The sequence below is a fragment of the Gavia stellata genome, chromosome 33 (assembly GCF_030936135.1).
Source record: "Gavia stellata isolate bGavSte3 chromosome 33, bGavSte3.hap2, whole genome shotgun sequence".
NCBI classification, from domain to species: domain Eukaryota; kingdom Metazoa; phylum Chordata; class Aves; order Gaviiformes; family Gaviidae; genus Gavia; species Gavia stellata.
The window spans coordinates 3314579-3332518 of NC_082626.1; the positions used below are offsets into that span (position 1 = coordinate 3314579).

General features: G+C 60.7%; 2 protein-coding genes across 2 annotated transcripts; both read left to right on the plus strand.

The window, feature by feature from the left end:
- Positions 1–1082: 1082 nt before the first annotated feature.
- Positions 1083–6684, plus strand: GOLPH3L (golgi phosphoprotein 3 like). The gene is made up of 4 exons (XM_059832371.1): positions 1083–1265; positions 5315–5446; positions 5634–5748; positions 6257–6684. The coding sequence occupies exons 1-4, from the start codon at positions 1083–1085 to the stop codon at positions 6682–6684; spliced, it is 858 nt and encodes a 285-aa protein (XP_059688354.1).
- A 1859-nt stretch (positions 6685–8543) lies between these two features.
- On the plus strand, positions 8544–16109 carry ENSA (endosulfine alpha). Its single transcript, XM_059832203.1, has 3 exons — positions 8544–8608; positions 11855–11980; positions 13869–16109. Exons 1-3 carry the CDS (start codon positions 8552–8554, stop codon positions 14037–14039), a joined length of 354 nt encoding a protein of 117 aa, XP_059688186.1. The 5' UTR covers positions 8544–8551; the 3' UTR covers positions 14040–16109.
- The last annotated feature ends 1831 nt before the right edge of the window (positions 16110–17940 follow it).

The window sequence follows — 17940 nt, forward strand, 5'->3', positions numbered from 1 at the left end:
ACCTTTAATGGCTGTGCGTTTCCTTACCGCGCCGACCGGGGCCCTGCGGCCGCCCGCTCCTTCGGGCTGTCGGTGGGGCGGAGGGTGTTGGACGGGGCTTTGCGGGAAGGAGCCCCGCGGGCCGGCGCCTGCCCGGGGCTGCGCCTCTCCCTCCGCTTCCCCGCGCCGAACCGCCGCCGCGGGGCTCCGGCCGCGGCCGCCGCGGGGCTCCGGGGCGGGGAGCGGTGCCCCCACGTGCCGCCTGCCCTCCCGCGGGGGGACGGAGGGGAAACCCCACCCCGGCCGCGCTCATTGGCGGCTCCGGGCCCTGCGGGCGCCCATTTACCGGGGCCGCGCACCGGGCTGGGTTACCGGAGCCCAGGAAGCCACCGGAGCCCAGGAAGCCGCCGGGCCGCTCCCGCCCGGGCCCCCCAGGAAGCTTTTCCTCCGCCCGGCCCCCACGTTAGACCGCGGGGGAGGTTTGGGAAGGACCCGCCGAGCGGGGGTAAGGCTGTGCCCCCCCCCCCCCCCCCGCGTTTGCTGCTTTTGCCCATTTCGCAGGAGCAAAGGTGTCGGATCTCGCTGCTGCTGCGCGGGGTTTCGGGGCGCTTAGTGGGAGGTTTGGGGTTGGCAGCCCGGGAGGTGCAGCTCCTCGGCCTCGGCGAAAAGGTGCGTGCCAGAGGCGAGCAGGGAGGTTGCCCGGGGAGGAGGTGAGGACGAGAACCGTGGGAATGAGGGTGCTCCTTCGGCATCACCCCGGGACACTGCCCCGCGTCCTGTCCGGGTGCGGGACCTCATCTCCGTTGTGAGTGCGTGGCCGGGAGGTCCCCGGTGAGAGGACTCGGCTGCGGCTCAGCTCTCCCGTCCTCTCCCTGAAGGTGCAGTCCTCTCCTCAGGCACGTCATTCGGTGACAGACGGCCGCTCCCTGTCACTGACTCTTGCACAGCCATCCCGGGAAGGGTGAGCCAAAAATTCCTGGGTAGAAAGGGTGTGCGTCCCTTGTCCTTGTCTGTCCCTCCCTGGAGCCTGGGTTGTGGGGCTTGGGGCTGTCGCGTTTAGAAACGGGGCAGACCTTGGTTCTCTGTGCCCGGCGGAGGGGGAGATGACGACGCTAACGCACCGAGCACGGCGTGCTGAGGCGGGAAGGAACTCAGACAAGAAGCCCAACAGCGAGGAAGACGCGGCTGCGGACAGAGACCTGAATGACGGTGATCCCGACGACTCCAAAGATATCCGCCTCACGCTCATGGAGGAGGTGCTGCTCCTGGGGCTGAAGGACAAGGAGGTAAGGCAGCCGTCTCCGATGGCTGTGTGTGCAGCGGTGGCAGCGCTGCCTCGCTGTACCTGGAGGTGAGGTTCTCGGTGAGCAGCAGAAGGGATCGTACGAGTTCCTCGGAGTCCCCTTCGACAAAGCCAGCCTGCTCAGCTCAAACCACCTTCATCCGTAGCTTAAACTGAGCTGTGGAGATGTGCTTGCAAGCGTTCTCCCACCAGCTCTGCCGCGGGGACTGGAGGAGCGGCTGGAGGCGAGAGGTACCTTATGGTATTGTGCTGCTGCCATTTGCAGAGCAAAGGTGGGTTTGTTCTTTGCCGGGGTCAAAGACGTGGGGTAAAAGGAGCCTCACCTTGTGCACCAGATGGTAAATGTCCTCCTCCCTAGCCCCGGTGCGCTTTCCTATCCGAAACCATCAGCTGAAACACAGAGACACTCTGAGCACTGTTTCCACTTTGTTAAAAATTGATGTGACAAACGGCCGGGGCAGGTTTTGAGAGAAGCGCACAAGGCGAGAGAAGGCGGCTGGACCGGGAGTTGAAAGCAGGTGCAGGATGGGTCTGAACATGGCAGTGGCAGAGGAGGTAGGAGCCATGTCTCTGTTTTCAGGCCGGTAGTTTCCTTAGCTGGGCAGGAACGGCACCGTGCAGCTCCACGCTTCGGGGGGGAGCGGGGCCCGATGGGAATCTCTTTGCTGGGTGCTCGTCTTGCCCACACGTGCCGGTTTAATGGCTTTCCTTGGCAGCAGTGGACAAACTTCACAGCCAGTTCTTTTGAGGGGGTTGTTCTCTGCTGGGAAGGGACCCTGCTCAGACTGAATCGGTTTGTGCTGATGCCGGTAGGAACTCGTTTCTCACCTCTGCCTAGAACGAGCCGTGGGGAAAGGAGAAGACATCCTGTGTTGAATTCTCTGAGCTGCTTGGCTCTTATCAGCTGTGTCGGCATGCCTTGTCTCCTTTAGCGCACGCATCACCTTGATCTCTTTGGGGGAATCTGGTGCTGCTATTCCTGTCGAGCAGATGGGGAAATCGAGACCAGGGGAAGCTAACCAGTTGCCCAAGGTGCTTCTTGGGATGATAATGGCAGAGCAGAGCCTTAAACATGGGTTTCTCAGCTGCAGGAGCACTCTCCCTATGAGCCTGTCTTCCACCCGGAGGAAAGGAGACACTGTGGCTGTCGAAGCTGTGCTGGATGGGCCACCTTCTCTTCTTCTCTTCCTCTGGGTTGAAGTGAAGCCCCTGTGAGGTGCCTGAGCTTTTTTTTCCGTAGGACCCTGCTATTGCTGATTTAGTCTGAGCTGGTGCCTTGCTCTCACATAGACCTGCTCAGGCCATGGCTCGTCACGTGGACCACGCTCGCAGATCCGGCAGGGAAGAGCTGCGGGTTGTGTGAGTGACAGAGGCTTGTAGCTGTCCTGTTTAAGGAACCCAGATAAGATCTAAGACTTGCTGAGCCAAATAGGAAGTAACAGGAGAGAAGGGCTATAAGAGAACATCACGCAAATAATTTTGGAGGAAACATTTGAGAGCAGCCTAGGAGCGTGGCATGGTCTGCTTCCTTCCCGGGCTACGTTTAGCGTTCGTGGCTTGGTTAATGTATTCCCAGGAATGGCCCTTCAGCCACCAGGATGTTAGGAGAGCACAATAGATACGAAAAACACTTGTCGCACTTTTTTTTTTCCTCCCATCCTGTCCTTCCGCATTCCTCCATCTCAGAAGGAAGACGAGAGGCAGCAGTAGCCTGGCGGTGAGCTGAGCTCCCAGGCATTGGGTTTTCCCAGCTCTGTTGTTTGCTCATGGTTTGATGATTGGAAGAAAAAAAGACAATTTTAGCCAAATCCAATGAGCTCACAGTGTAATTTCATTATTTTAAGTGAGTCTGTCCATCTAAGAGAAACTGGCTGCATACCAGCCTGCCATTTGTAACCACTCTGATTCCAGAAGCTGAAAGTAACCCAGGAGCTTTTGACTTGTTTGATTTCAGACCCCTTAAAATTTTCTAGGGGTAATGTGCCTTCCAGCCCAGTGAATTGAAACTTTCGGTCACCTCCACACCCTTTTCTGGAGAACTCCTTTCTAAAGGACACGTGCAAAAACCAGTGCATCTCCCAAGGATGTAAATCAGCAGGGCAGGGATGAAAGGTTGCTTTGTCTTTCCTCACAAGGAAATGAAGAAAGCAAATAAAGATTTTAATTTCTTTTACGCTACGCAAGCTGAGCAAACCGGTGTCCAGGTGCACTATATAAACAGATACGCTAGGGACAAGAGTTTACCCATATGGACTGTAAAATCTTCTCTGTCGGAGGGCTGCATGTTCTCAGCCTTTTTTCCTTAGGAAAGGAGCTTGTTAGGTTGCTTTGCCTGCAGTCTCCTGGTGGCTTTTAGACCTGCCCTTTCTCTCCTCCCTCCCATTCCCTCCAGAGAAACAGAGCAATGAAAAGGGAGTTACGAGGGGGCTGTAGCATTCCTGGTGTATCGGCGTCCCCCTGCAAATAAGTGCGTTGTGACTTTGCATCCCGCTTGGCTCGCCCTGCCCTTGGGCCCATCCCAAACACCAGCGCCTGCCCCGTTCCCAGCCCCGCTGCCTGCCTGGACGAGCCCTGAAATCCAAGGACTGCCGCCTCGCGTCTGTGCCACAGCGCAGCAGTCACTGGGTCGGAACAACCGGGCTTTGTTCTAATCAGGGGATAAAAGACGAGTGGAAGAAGGGAACGGAGAGGTCACCTAGGCTGTCCCGTTGCTTCAAACCAGGGTCAGCTGTCTCCTGAGAAGCATCAGCTGAATGTTCTTAAACCTCAAGGGACAGAGACTTCCCTTCCCTGTCCCATCCCTCCAGGGGCAAACCGTTTCTGGACTTTCTTATCTGGACAGTTATTTCTTCCTGGTGCCAGCTCCACTCTGTTTGGTTACGATTTTAGCCCAGGACTCTGTCCCATGCACAGTGGAAGTGGGAACTGGCATTCCCTTCCTTTTTGCTGCTGCCTTTCACGTGTCTGATCCCCCTTATCCTATTCACCCTCCGTCTTCTCTTCCCTGGATCAACCCCCCTGATTCAGTTGCTGGTTCCTTGTGGGTCATATTTTCCAGACCTCTGCGCCTTCTTGGTGCTTTGCCAAATGCTTTAACGATTTTGGAGCTTGTGCTTCTCGGGATGAGGACCCCGGCCCGTGGTGGGCTCAGGTGGAGAGCGTGCTGAGTCGGAGCAGATCCGGTCAGCGGCAGCCCCAGCGCTGCCCCACTGCTGGGACCCGAACTGCTGCACCCCAGCCCCAAGGCCCCCACCCTGGGGGGAGAGGTGGGATGTATTTTCCCATCCTTCATCCCTGGCTGGAAATCTTCACTTCCCTCGCAGAAGTCTGCGGACGGATTTGAGTGAGGGCGGGAGGGGGCGAGGGGCTGGGGAAGCTCTTGTGCCCTGCGGTGAGCTGGGGCTCGCTGCAGCCCGCGCCCCGTGGGACGGTGCTGTGGGTAGTGGGCAAACTCTTCTTCACGGGCCTGATGAGTGATTTATTCATACAGCTAATTACTCTCAGGGCATACCTGGAGCTGGTGGGGGCTTTCTTCAAGAAGAGGAGCAGATTTCGCCTCCTGTTTCCCCCGGCCATGTCTGCAGCAGGCGCTGCGGCAGAGCAGAGCTCGCGCCGCTGGTTGCAGCCCCACAGCAGCAGCGACGTCCTTCTGTGGCCAGGGGAAAGGGCCCTGCTTTTCTCATTCTTGCTCGGATTTTTTACGATCCGGGGTTGGGCACAGCTGCCTGGCTGGTGCTGGGGTGTGCCGGGTGGTTGTGGGTGCCGAGGGAGGGGCACGGCCTGAATTGCTCAATGTTTACAGGGAGGTTTTGGGCAAGGAGGGGGTTAGTTGGGGCTGCTGGGCACTTTCCACCTGACGGGGAAAACCCCTTTCTCCCTTTGGTCTGGGAGGCAGAGCAGGGAGGTAGAGCGGTTAATGGGAGTTGGGAGAGTCGCCTGGGCAGGGGCCGAGGAGGCCGGGAGGGGTGGGGGGCTCAGCAGAGCTCCCCTTCCCATCTCTCTTCCCCCCTTTCCGTCCATCCTCTCTCCCAGGGCTACACCTCTTTCTGGAACGACTGCATCTCTTCAGGCCTGCGGGGCGGCATCCTCATTGAGCTGGCTCTGCGCGGCCGGATCCGCCTGGAGCCGCTCTCCATGAGGAAGAAGAGGCTGCTGGAGAGGAAGGTGAAGGTGCCACAGGAGCTGGGCGGGGGGCCCAACAGGCTTCGGGGCTCTGTCCACCCCAGCCGAGCTCGCTGGCAGCGAGCTCTGCCGAAGCAGCGCTGCACGCCAGGGCTGGTGTCATTCCTTCAGGAAGGGAGTGGCAGCTCTGCCTCCAGCCTTAGGCCACGTTTCCACTTTGTCCTTCCAGGTGCTCTTGAAGTCAGACGTGCCGACTGGTGACGTCTTGTTGGATGAGACCCTCCGACACATCAAGGCCACGGAGTCTGCGGAAACAGTGCAGACCTGGATAGAGCTGCTCACTGGTAGGGCCAGTTAGAGATGCCATCTCCCCGGCTGCCTCGGGGCCCGTCCCTGCTGCCTGTCCCCTCTCCACGGCTTGGCCATCCCCTCACTTCACTGGAGATGGGCAGAATACTGACAGCAGAACAGGGGAAGGCTGAATGTGGGGGTAGGGAATGGTTTTCCAGGTCTTTTTTGTTGGGAGCTCGGTGGAAGACTTGGACCTCGTTCCCTATTGCCACTTTTTTCATGATGAGTCTTCACCGAGTCTGGGGTCCAAGGTCCTGGGTAGAACGGGGTTTCCAAAGAGATCTGCCCCAGGCTGCTGCGCCCCATGGCTGCTGGGAGCTTTGCCAGCTTGGACTGATGGGAGAAGCGCATCAGAGTCAGGCCAAGGGGAGGAAGAGGGTTCCTGCGGCGGGGACCGGTGTCTGTGCAAGCACAAGTCTGGGCTGGAAGCAGCCTGGGCGCTGGGGTTGGGTGGCATAGCCATCGCTGCCCTGGCCTTAAACAGGGTCTCCTCTCCTGCAGGGGAGACGTGGAACCCCTTCAAGCTGCAGTACCAGCTGAGGAACGTGCGCGAGCGCATCGCCAAGGCGCTGGTGGAGAAGGGCATCCTCACCACGGAGAAGCAGAACTTCCTGCTCTTCGACATGACCACCCACCCCGTCAGCAACGCCACCGAGAAGCAGCGCCTGGTGAAGAAGCTCCAGGAGAGCATGCTGGAGCGGTGGGTGAACGACCCCCACCGCATGGACCGCAGGATTCTGGCTCTCCTAGTGCTGGCCCACTCCTCAGACGTGCTGGAGAACGTTTTCACCAGCCTGGCAGACGACAAGTACGATGTGGCAATGAACAGGACCAAGGACCTCCTCAATATGGACCCCGAGGTGGAAGCAGCCAAAGCCGGGGCTGCAGAGATGATCTGGGCCGTCCTGGCAGCCTTCAATAAGTCCTAAAAAGCCCCCGAATCCCTAAACCAGGTGGGGGAGGTTCACCCCCTCGGCGCGAGGCCGGGGGTATTTGGGCACAGAGTTCCTGCGGCAGTGGCTGGGCTCAGCTCGGGGACACTGGGGGGTTTCGCTCCCCCCTGGGCAGGGGTGGGAGGGCAGGAGCCCACCTGGGTGGGCAGGTCGCACACTCCTCCGAAGGCCGGTGCCTCCGGCGAGAAGTGGTGGTGGCAGCTCTTCGCTCCCTGTCCACTGCTCCTTGCCCGTGGGCCTCCTCCTCGGGCCAGTGCGGAGCTGGTGGCAGGGCCCAGGGCCCAGACCTGCCCCTGCGTGCGGGAACTGAGCTGCTCAGATGGGCCAAACTCCGGCGGAAACGGGGCTGCAGAGCAGCCTGCGCTCCCTGTGCGCTCCCGGCTCGTCCGACCGCCTCCGTGGCTCCCTCTTCCATACCCAGGTCTTGCCTTTGAGCTGCCTGGGCGGCATGGATTCCCGTATGGAGCATGCTGACCTCCTCCTGGGGTGGGGAGCGGGCAGGGGAGCGCGCGGGGGGCTCGTTCAGGGGTGGCTGGTGGCTGGGAGCACCCCAGGCGCTGGCTGGCACGGGGCAGCCCAAAGCCCTCGGCACGTGGGGCCATCGAGGAGCAGCTCTGCAGGGGCCGTGGGGTCCTGTCCCGGGCTGTGCCCCGGTCGCACACCCGCTCTTTCTAGTAGGAGAAGTTAAAACTGTGATCTTTATTTCTTATTCCCCCCCTGCCCTTCCTCCACCGCTTTAATCTGCTGTGGTTCAGTTAAAGGTGTTTCTCCGCAGGCCGGGGGAGTCCCGGGTGTTCAGTTCATTGCCGGTGCGGGGCTCTGCGGCTGAAGCGGCGCTGGCAGCGCCCTGGCCTGGCCCGGTGTCCTCGGGGTCCCCCCGGGGGTGCTGGCGGCTCTTGGGTCACCACCGTGCTGGGCCCCGGTGGCTGTCCCCGCCTGCGCCCGGTGATGCCCGGGGTGGCGGGGCCGAGCGCCGCCTCCTGCCCCCCCCGCGGGGCCCCCCTGGGCCGCGGGTCCGGGATCCGCTGCCCGTCCCCCGGGCCTGTCCGCCCCCCGGGCCTGTCCGTCCCCCGGGCCTGCCCGTCCCCGCCGCTCCGTCTGCCTCGGCCTCCCCCGGGCTCGCCCGCCCCCGTTGCGTGTGGGTGCTGCGGGGGGTCCCCAAAATCCGGGGTGGGGGGGGGAGGGGGGTGGCCCCCTGCTCGCCCAGACGCGCCTCCGCCGCCGTGCCTCGCGCCCGGGAGTCGCCGGCACCGCGCACCGGGCCGGGGCCTGCAGCGGGCGGCGCGTCCCTGCCGGGAGCGGGCCGGTGAGGCAGCCGGGTGGGGGGGGGGGGCAGCAGACGCGCCAGGCCCCTCGTCCCTGCGCTGGCGATTCCGCGCTGCTGTAGGGGCCGCCCCCCAGCACCGGGGGTGGCCGCGGTGGCACCGGCACCGGCACCGGGACCAGGACCGGGGGCAGGAGGGCCGGGCCGCGCAGGGGCGCCCCCACCGCGCTTCCCGCGCCCGCAGGCGGAAGGGGCCGCGCTGGGCGGGGCCGGGGGTGCCGCAGCCCGCGCCCCCTGCCCCGCCCACGTGGTGCTGCCTCACTTCCCATTGGCCAGTGGCCGCTCCAGCCGAGGCGTTCCCGCCCCGCCACTCTCCCCGCCCTCCGCGGGCGCTGGTTGGCCAGGTATGAGGTCACCGCGGCCGCCTCCCTATGTCCATTGGGCAGCACGCTGTCCGTCAGGCAGCTGAGGCGACAGGGGGCGGCGGCGGCCATTTTGGAGCAGAGCGCGGGGCCGGACAGAGCGGAGGGAGGCCGGGGCGCGGAGGGAGCGCGGAGCCGGCCCCCCCCCCTCCCCGCCATGGCGGCTCCGCTCGGTACCGGTGCCCGCGCGGAGGAGACTGGGCAGGAGAAACAGGTGGGGAAACAGGGGGCGGGCCCGGCCGGCTCCCATTGGCCCGGCCGCATATCGCTCTTTACAGCCCTGTGCGCGGATTGGTTGCTTCTGTTGTCCTTCTGATGAATGCTGGTCTCTCATTGGTTATGGGGCTGCTGGGGGTCGGACTTCCGGCAGGGCTGTGGGATAGCTCGGTCTCGATGGCGGCGTGGGGGGTGCGTGGGGGCTTGTGGGATACTGGGGGTGGGGGCACTGGTGGGAGGGGGCTGTGGGATGGGGGGGGGCTTGTGGGTGCTGGGGAGCATTGGGCTGGGGGGTCCTGGGGACCCCTGAGGCGGGAGGGGGAGCTGGGGGGTGTCCGGGCGGGGGGCCGGGGGCTGCCCTGGGCTGCGCCCCGCTGCCGAGGGACCGGGCCCGACTGCGGGTTGGGGGGGGGGGCGGCTGCCCCGTCAGCAGCTGCCTGAGGCCCTTTCGGGGCAGGGGCATGCGGGGTGCCGCAGCCCCCCCTCCGGTTCCCCCCCAGGACCACCGCGGGGGCCGAGCGACGAGCCCTGGCTGCGGCCTGTTGGCTGCCCCGGTGGGGCAGAGCTGCCTGCAGGCATCGGGGGAGCCAGGCTGGCCTCAAACAGCGGGGCTGGGCAACGGTCCCAGGCGGCTGAAGTGGCTACTGCGTCCCCGGGAGCGAGCCTGAGCCCCCGCGGGCAGTCGGACCCGCTCCGGGGCGCAGGCAGAGCTGCTGCCTTCTCCCGCTGCCAGCCACCTTCAGCCGTGCCCCTGCGGCCAGCGTGGCCTCGCTCAGATGTCGCAGCGGGAGAAGCTTTTTCCTCGTCCATGGCGTTAATTGGGCTCTGGGGTGGGCGTAGGAAGGAGGCAGGTGTGCTGCCTTTCAGGCACCCAGAGGAGGTGGTGGGTGCTCTGCCATGGTGGAGGGATGCGATGGGCCGCGCTGCCGTGGGCGGCCTCGGGATCTGCTGGCAGGTGTTGAGGACGCCGGCGTGGCGTTGGCTCTGCCGGGTGCTGCAGAAGAGGTGGTGCCCAGGAGGTGGGCAAGCAGCGGGGTGCAGCGGCGCATCCCAGACACTGCGGGAGAGAAAGAGTGACGGGAGCCAGCGGTGTTTGCATCCGGGCAGGGAGGAAGGAGACTTGGAGATGAAGAACTCAGCAGAGCAGGCTGAGGTGATGGAAGCACTGTGGGGGACAAAGCTTCAGCTCCTGCTGCCAAAACCCTCCTCGACCTGTCTGATGTTGGGGCTCGCGGGATGCCTGGCTCTGTGGCAGGGCCAAGTGGCACGCGCTGGTTGCTGTCTTATTCCTGGGGCTGTCATGGAGACGGGTAAGAAGAGCCGGGCTCCTTCGCCGTGCGTGGGCGAAGCCCTGCAGCATGCAGGAGCTGAAGATCGTGATGAGACTCTCGGCACCTTCCCCCGCTTTCACTCCCCCCTTCGATCCCCTGGGGACCCCCACGGACGGGGGCGTGAGGAGGAGCCTGCGTGGTTGGGCCTCCGAGTGGGATGCACCGAGCCTGCGCATCACGCTGCTGCTCCCAGCTCCAGTTGTCCCAGTTGTGACTGTCGGGAGCTCCCATTAACTCAGGTTTGCTTTATCTTTTTGAGATGCAGCCGAGGAGCCGTTTCATGGCAGCCTTTGTGCACGCGCTCTCGCAGCCTCTGCGGCGAGCTGGCCCCCAGGGCCGCAGCCGTGCTGCCAAGAGCTGCTCCCCTGGCTCAGCGCCAGTGGAAGATCACATTGGAAACCTCCTGCAGTGCCAGCAATGGTTTCCAACCTGGGGGCTCACGGGCTCCGGCTCTGCTCTTAGCCACTGGAGAAGGGAAGTCCCAGCAGTTGAACGCACAGGAGCACGTCCCCTGAACGCCACCAGGCCGAGCTTCAGTGCCTCGCCCTTGGGGAGCCCAGGACTCCCATCCCACCCGCCTCCACCTTGCGTAATTGCCAGCTGCGTCCTGCCACCTCGCTGGTCCTGTCCGATGCTGAGGGCTTTCCTGTTTCACAGATGGGGCAGAGGCTCATGGTGGTAGTGTTCTGCCATGCTTATTGCGTGGAGCGTGCCATCTCTGGTGGGCCAGGAGCAGTTCAGGGCCTCAGCACTGGGGAGAAGATGCATGTGGCATCCATCGGTGCAGCCAGGTTGGTAGGAGCAGAGCTGCCGCTGCCAAGTTTGCCAGCATCGTCCCTGCTGGAAAGGGAACAGCAATGAAAGACACCCCTTGCCAACATTCTGTGAAGCAGCGACTCACGCTTGTGCGGTGGCTTGGCCCAACATGGCCACTGGCAGAGGTGGCCAGCGGTGACATGTTCCCGTGGGAGCTGGGCTTGCGGTTGGCCAGAACTCGGCCTTGCCGTGGGTGAGGCTCTCCAGGCCCTGCTGGGACCCTGACTCCTTCCCACCCCAGACCGAAGCTCCTGTCCCCAGGCCTGCAGCCCTTCCCTGGAGGGGGGAATGCGCCTCCCTGAAGAGAGAGGCTGGTGGGTGGGGAGCAGATCCAAGCCCTGCACTGGGAACCCTGCTTTGGGCGTCGTTGCTCAGCTGATGCTTCTTCGATAGGTGGACTGGGGGGGGAATGTCTCAAAGCCCCTGCAGAAGGGCCAGGCAACAACCAGGGCCTGGCACCTCCTGCTGCAATCAGCCCCAGGGGTCCCAGGCTTCGAGGGGGCTGGGTGGCTTCCCGAAACATCCCGAAACTCCCGTGGCTGTGAAACAGGTGCTAAAACGCTGCTTTGCTGCCTGTGCCAGTTGCCATTCCTGATAAATTGGTTTTGGAGCAGAAGGATTTCTTCCATCTCAGCTGTACTGCGATGGGGCGCAGCAAGGCTGAACCCTCCCAGCACCGCAGTGCGCTGCTGCAGCCCGTCATGCTGGGCAGCTCTGGACTGATGTTTGTCGATGCTGGTCTGACCTGTCACTGGTCAGGGGAAGATGCTTGTCCAGCAGCAATTTGCAGCGACATTTTAACCCAGTTTGCAAAGCCAAATGTCAGCACAAGCACCTGCAGGGGCGCCCGTCTGGGAGGGAAGCAGGGAGGGGGGTCTCAGCCTGTTTCCACAGGTACTGGAGGTACAAGCTGTTTCTGGCTGGGAAGGTGTTTATAATATTCTCTGAGTGCGTCTGGGTTTTCCAGGGCACCACACCTTGCTCGGCAAGCCAGATGCTGGGGTTTGGACGTGCTGCTGAATATTGTGTTACGACATCACAGGTGTGTGTTTTTCTGTGGGGCTGAAGGGGTTTCCACCCCCCTCTTTGTTTTTCAGGACACGCAAGAGAAGGAAACCATCACCCCTGAGAGAGCAGAAGAGGCAAAACTGAAGGCTAAATACCCCAACCTAGGCCAGAGACCCGGAGGCTCCGACTTCCTCATGAAGAGACTGCAGAAAGGGGTATTTATTTCTCAGCCATGGCTCGTTCGTGTCCTCTCCTCCCTCGATGGCGCAGGCAGCCAAGCTCCAACCAGGCCAGAGGAATCACGCCAAAATTCCCTAGGTCAAAAAGTCTGTTGAATCCATGGGCCAGGCTCCTTTCAGTGCCTGCGCTGGACATGGCATCCAGTGGGCACAAGCCTGAAGCAGTGAGGGCTGCTGCGGTCAAGGAAGAAGGGCTTGTGCCTGCTCAGACCCCAAAAGCTGCTGGCTCTCGGGTGGTTTTGCTCTGCGTATCTCCGCCAGTGGTGGATCACACCGTGTCCTCCACACCCTGGCCCGAAACTTGGGGTCCAGAGCCAAAACAAGTGTATAAATCCCTCCCTGCCTGCTGCTGTGCTCCCTGGGGTTCAGTGGGCCACTGAGATGCTGTGGGCCTGAGTTTTTCTGTCTGGTCTGCACTTTGCCTGGGTTCTGGGCTGGCGCAAAGGGCACTGAGAATGCCAGTGAGTCAGCTGGCTGCATCTCCATGCTGGCACCGGTGTAAAAAGCCAACACTCTGACTGCTCTCTGGAAATGTAATTAAATCCCTCTCCGAGAGCCATCTGTAGCTGGCTTGGGTTGTCACTGCTGGCTCTCCTCCTTGCGGAGGCTGGTGCAGAAAACAGAAATCCCTCCTGAGCTGCTGGCAGCCAGTGGCCGCGTGCCTTCCCCAGCTCTGAACACACGGTGTCTCCGTGTCACGCTGCGCAGGGTTTGGCTTTGTCCCGTTGCTTCCCGTTCAGCTTGTATTGACAGCTGTCCCCTCTGCCTGTGCAGCCGCTGTGCATGCTTGCTCTCACGGTTGACGTGATCACCGGGACTGTTGTTTTAGGTACCAGCTCCTACAGTAAGAACAAAAGGAGGGTTGTTCAATGGCTTGGTGCTGAAGCAGGGAAGGGCTTTCGGTCGGCACTGGGCTCATTGGGGCCTGACGGCACATCGGGGCAGAACTGTGGCTTCAGAGCTCCTTGTGCCCAGCAAAGCCCTGTCTGTAGCACCAGCGCAAGCTCTGCTTTGGTGCTCAGTCTTTCTTACGCCGCTGTGGGAGTGAAGCAGCACCGTGAAGGAGCACAGAGTCCCATGGTGATGTATGTGATAAGGGAGCGAAATGCCCTTTGAACCCTGGGTCGGTGGTGCTGTGCAGCAGGGAGGTGTCCTCTGGCCACGTCCTCGCAGGCATTTCCCTGCGTCATTTCGGCCGTTGGGAGCCTGGATGGCCTGGCCTTGGCACTGGCCAGGCTGTGCTTCCCAGGGAGAAAATCCTGCCCCTGTCACACCGGCTCATCTGTTCACCAAACCAGAATAAACTGCATCAGCAAGCATCCCCTGGCTTTGCCACTGCAGCTGAGCCTCTGCCTGGAGGCATCTGCTGACGTGGCTGTGCCTGCGTGTGGCTGTGCCTGCGTTCAGCTGTCTCAGGGTCTCTGGACTGGAATTGAAACCTTGTCACGCTGAGTGTGGTGCATGGGCTGAGCAGGACAAACCTGGTCTTTACCCAGCAAGTGCCACATGCCAAGCAGTGAAAGATCCCAGGCTGTGAACACCCAAAGGTGGGTCAAAGGGAGAAAATGCTGCACCCCGGTGTCTCAAGTCAGACAGGCAGCTGCTGTGGGGCAAAGCTTCTTTCAGCTGGGGCAGCTCTGAGTCACTGTGGGGTTTGGGGGGGGGTGGGGGGTGCTAAAGGCCTTTTAAATTGGGCCAGGCTCCCTTGCTTGGATTTTCCTCTTGCGTGATGTTTTGGTGACCTGGTTTTGAGCAACCCCAGCAGCTCCTTACAGGATCGTATTTGTGGCCACATGTCTGTGTCTCTGCTATGTCCCCATACTTCTGCAAATCAAAGTAACCCAAACTCCTCTCCCTCTTCCAGCAAAAATACTTCGATTCTGGTGACTACAACATGGCCAAGGCAAAGATGAAGAACAAGCAGTTGCCAAGTGCAGGGCCAGACAAGAACCTGGTGACAGGAGACCACATCCCCACGCCGCAGGACCTCCCGCAGAGAAAATCCTCGCTTGTAACCAGCAAGCTGGCAGGGTAGCCTGCACTCACAGGCTGGGGTTTTTCCTATTTTCTTTTTTTCTTTTGGCTAAATGGATTGAACTTCACTGTACCATAGGGACGGGAGCACCAGAATCCACATAGTTATTTGAGCATTTACAGCGAACACACACCAAAACTGAGAAGGCGAGCGAGAGGACAGTAGCCCGGGATGCACAGGCAGATTTGATTGGGCCGTTCCTTTTAGCGAGTCGGTTGCTGCCTTAATTTTTGTGCTGTTTGAAACCATCCTGGCTTGCAGAGCCACTGAAGCGCTGCCTCCTCGCTGGGAGAGTCGAGCGGCCCCAGGAGAAGCAGGAAAGTGCTCAGAGGAGTCGCTTGCTGTTTGCTTGGCACCGGATAGGAAGGGAGAGCTCGGAGCCGTGGTGTGCGAATGCTTTTCAGGCATCGGGTGTCTGCAGAGGAAGAACCGGCTGGGCAAAAGGTGTGGTACGCGATCTGGAAGTTTAGTTAGGTGTGTGCGTTAGAGCGTCTAAGTGAAGAAATCGACTGATACGCAAAAAATTACGTGGCTGTGTTGCTGGGCTGAGCTGCCTGGGATCTGTCCCATTTGCACAAAGCAGCTGAGCTCACAGGAGGGGACAACGTGTCTGACAGCCACAGGAGAGGAGCCAGGCAGTGTTTGAAACAGTCCTTGTGGCTTGGAGCTGTGATGAGGCTTTTTCTGTTTTGGGGGTAGAGCCCCACCACAGCCGTGTCTGAGTGTGGCTGTGATCGGGGACGCAGCGTGAGGCTCGTGGCTGCCCCGGAGGGCTTGGGGGCAGTTTCTCTTGACCCGGTCAGTTCTGGCCAGCAAGGCTGTCTGCCTTGGCAGAGGTGAGAGGTGGCTCCTCTCCCGGCTGCTGGGTAGGAAGCAAAAGGTGGTGAGCTGAAGCCCCCCAGCAGCAGGGTGCTGGGGACGCAGGAGACTGTGGCCAAGCAGGCAGGCAGAGCCCCACCTGGTTGCGTGCAGCCCCTGCCTGGTGCCCAGACTTTGGTGCTTGCAAAGAGGGGGCCAGCAGCAGCCGGTGAAATGGATGTGAGCTGTTGGAGCTGATCTCTGGAGGGAGAGAGGCAGGACTGGGAATAACCGCCCCAGAAGGGAAAAAAGCACTGGAGACAGAGCGTGGAGATCAGGAAAAGCAGAGCATAGAGGCAAGCCTGTGTTGACAGTGTCAGGCACCCCAAGCTTGGATTTCTTTCTTCTCCCTTTTTTCCTTCTTGCCTTTTCTTTGTTCCAGGCCTGGAAAAAAACAACCAAACAACAAACCAAAAAGTTGGTGTGATGGCTGCAGCCTGCAGAACGACATGCACACTCTGTGCATAGACTGTCTGCTCCTCACGCAGCGGAGACAACGTGGCCTCCCGTCCTGTGCAGCGGAAGGTCTCAGCATGCCTGTGCCAGGGCAGCGCTAAACCTGCCTGGTTTAGGGCCAGTATTGAAGGCATGTGGGCAAGCGGAAGTTGAGTGAATGTGGGGTTTTTTGTTGTTTTTGTTGTTGGGGGGGGGTGTGTGTTTGTGTTTTGTTTTGGGTTTGGGGTTTTTTTTTTTGGGGTAAGGATTCCCATCAGGTCAGGAGAAACCTAGGCAGGGCACAGCTTTCCTTATGTGCGTTCTTGGCTGGCTGACTCAGGCTTTCCTGAGAACCTGTTTTCACTCATTGCACTTTCCTGCTGCTGGTTAGAGTGAGGAACGCGGTGTTGCTTCCCTGGAGAGTGTTTGCCAAGGGTGTGCTCGAATGCTTGTGTCTGCCTTCAGGTGGTTTGGAACAAGCCAGTCGCAGCTCCCCTTGTCAGGGCACTCTGAGCAAGGGGCTCCGTTGCTGGCGCCATGGCCACGGAGGTCAGTTTTCTCTTTGTGGAGCGGGCAAGGAGCGTAGCGGGACTGGGGGCTGCCCACTTGTAACCATGGGTCCGTGCTTCGGTCTTCGTCACCTTTCCAGACGCTGTGTAACCTGGCCAAGGTGGTGCTGGCAGTGGCTGTGCAACTTCCTTGGATGTTCTGCTGTCTGTCCCAGCCATGTTGTAAATAGATATGAATCATAGATATAAAAATATATATAATTTTTTACATGTTTCTCCTCTCTTCTAGAGTGCTATGCTTGCTTTTTTCTTTTTTTTCTTTTTTTTTTTTTTTAAAAAAGAGGAAATATAGTGACAAATACAAAGGGACAATGCAGCTTGGGGGCTGCCCCTGTGCTGAGGGGGGGCAGAGGGAGGGGACAGCTCTCGAATCACGTCTTTCCCCGGTTTTCCGGAAATGCCAGGCATGCTTGCGCAGGAGGGGGAAGTGATTGTGACGACACAGGATGAGAACCAGCAAAAGCAATTCCGTATAAGGTACAAGGGTAGTAGCGGTGTTATTTCCATTCCGCCCCCAGAGCCAGGCGGGCAGCGAGGGGGTGATGATGCTGTCTGCCCCGCTGTCCACGTCTCACGGGAAGGGGTGCAGTGGGAACCACCCTGGATCTCAGAGGCATTTGTGTTCTCATCCTCTGCTCCTTGTAAAATATTACCACAAGGATGAGGCTGGTAGCGGTGGGAGGCTTGATGTCCCCAGGGCTTTTGGGGTGAGCCAGCAGGAGGAAAGTCATGTTTAGCACCAACTATCAGGGTGTCTGAGGGACTTGTGCAGCTCAAGCAAGGCCATCAAAGCGCAGCCATGGGGTGGGATGGGGTGCAGAGGGAGGGCTGGGGCTCGCCGAGCCCAGGCGGGGTTTTGTTGCGTCGGGGAAGGTGGGTGTGGCCACGCTGCTGCACCCCAGGGATGGGCACTGGGTGGGAGAGGGCATGTGGAGAGACCCTGATAGGCCTCTGAAATGGCTCAAAGTCCCTGCCTTTTCTTCCTCCTCCTTCAGGGCTCCTTTCAGCTAATGCTGTGCACCACCTCCCCCAGCCCTGGGTGTGTGAGCAGCATAGTACCCTTCTCTGGGGGCTGTGCCCCAGCAGTGGAGCCATGGGGTGTATGTGGGGTTCATCCCCAGCTATAGGGTGTAGGGAGAGCTGTCCCCCAGCAATGGGGCTATGGGCTATGCAGGGGGCCGTCCCCTGGCACTGGGGCTGTGGGTTGTTCATAGGGCTGTCCCCTGATGATGGGGCCTCTGAGGTGTGTGTGGGGCTGAACCCCAGCTATGAGGCCATGGGTGTGTGTGCTGGGCGACGGGTTCTCTGTGGGGCTGTCCCCCAGCAATGTGGCCACGGGATATACACAGGGCTCTGGGGTGTGCATGGGGCAAGAAGGTGTGTGCTGGGTGGGTGTGGGGTGTATGGGCGCCATTGCCCACCAGTGGGGCCATGGGGCATATCGGATGTGTGTGGGCTGGGTGGGGGGTGGCGTGGGGTCCATCCCATTGTGCAGCCACAGGCCAAGTGGGGCCAGCAGCCACCTCGGCTCACAGCTGAGAGACTTTGAGGGGGAGCACAGGGAGAGGTGGGTTTTTATCCTTCTGCCTTCAAACCAAATCCCTCCCCCACCTCCATGCCGTGGGGCAGGGTCTGCTGGTGCCCTCCCCAGGGGTCAGGGCTGCCCCACAGTGACTCCCTCTGTCCCAGCTGGCAGCCATCCCAGAGGCTTTAACTCCAGGGTTTTCAGTCTTGACGTCACACCTTTCCTTTCTAGAGTTTAACAGCCCAGCCGATGGTGTCACTGGGGTGGGCCACAGTTCAAAAGAACCCATTGACCCTCCCTGGGGCTGCCTGAAGCCTCTGTGCTGCGTCTTCCACCCCCCCGTCAGCCATTTCACAGCCCCTCAAGCCCACCTACAGCGGGGGCCGGCGTGTTTGCACAGGGACGCACTGTTCCAGCCTGGTGCCAAGTATGTGCCGGTGTTTGTTTGTGCTTTAAAGCTTGGAACTGCTGGTGAAATATGTGCCGGGCGCTGCCCCAAGCTGCCGGAGCAAGC

What these genes read in the sequence shown, in the direction of transcription:
- GOLPH3L (XM_059832371.1), top strand. Translation starts at nt 1,083, where the DNA reads ATGACGACGCTAACGCACCGAGCACGGCGTGCTGAGGCGGGAAGGAAC. An exon ending in TGGGGCTGAAGGACAAGGAG is followed by an intron (nt 1,266 to 5,314) that starts GTAAGGCAGCCG and finishes CCTCTCTCCCAG; the next exon opens with GGCTACACCTCTTTCTGGAA. An exon ending in CTGGATAGAGCTGCTCACTG is followed by an intron (nt 5,749 to 6,256) that starts GTAGGGCCAGTT and finishes CCTCTCCTGCAG; the next exon opens with GGGAGACGTGGAACCCCTTC.
- ENSA (XM_059832203.1), top strand. Translation starts at nt 8,552, where the DNA reads ATGGCGGCTCCGCTCGGTACCGGTGCCCGCGCGGAGGAGACTGGGCAG. An exon ending in AGACTGGGCAGGAGAAACAG is followed by an intron (nt 8,609 to 11,854) that starts GTGGGGAAACAG and finishes TTTGTTTTTCAG; the next exon opens with GACACGCAAGAGAAGGAAAC. An exon ending in TGAAGAGACTGCAGAAAGGG is followed by an intron (nt 11,981 to 13,868) that starts GTATTTATTTCT and finishes TCCCTCTTCCAG; the next exon opens with CAAAAATACTTCGATTCTGG.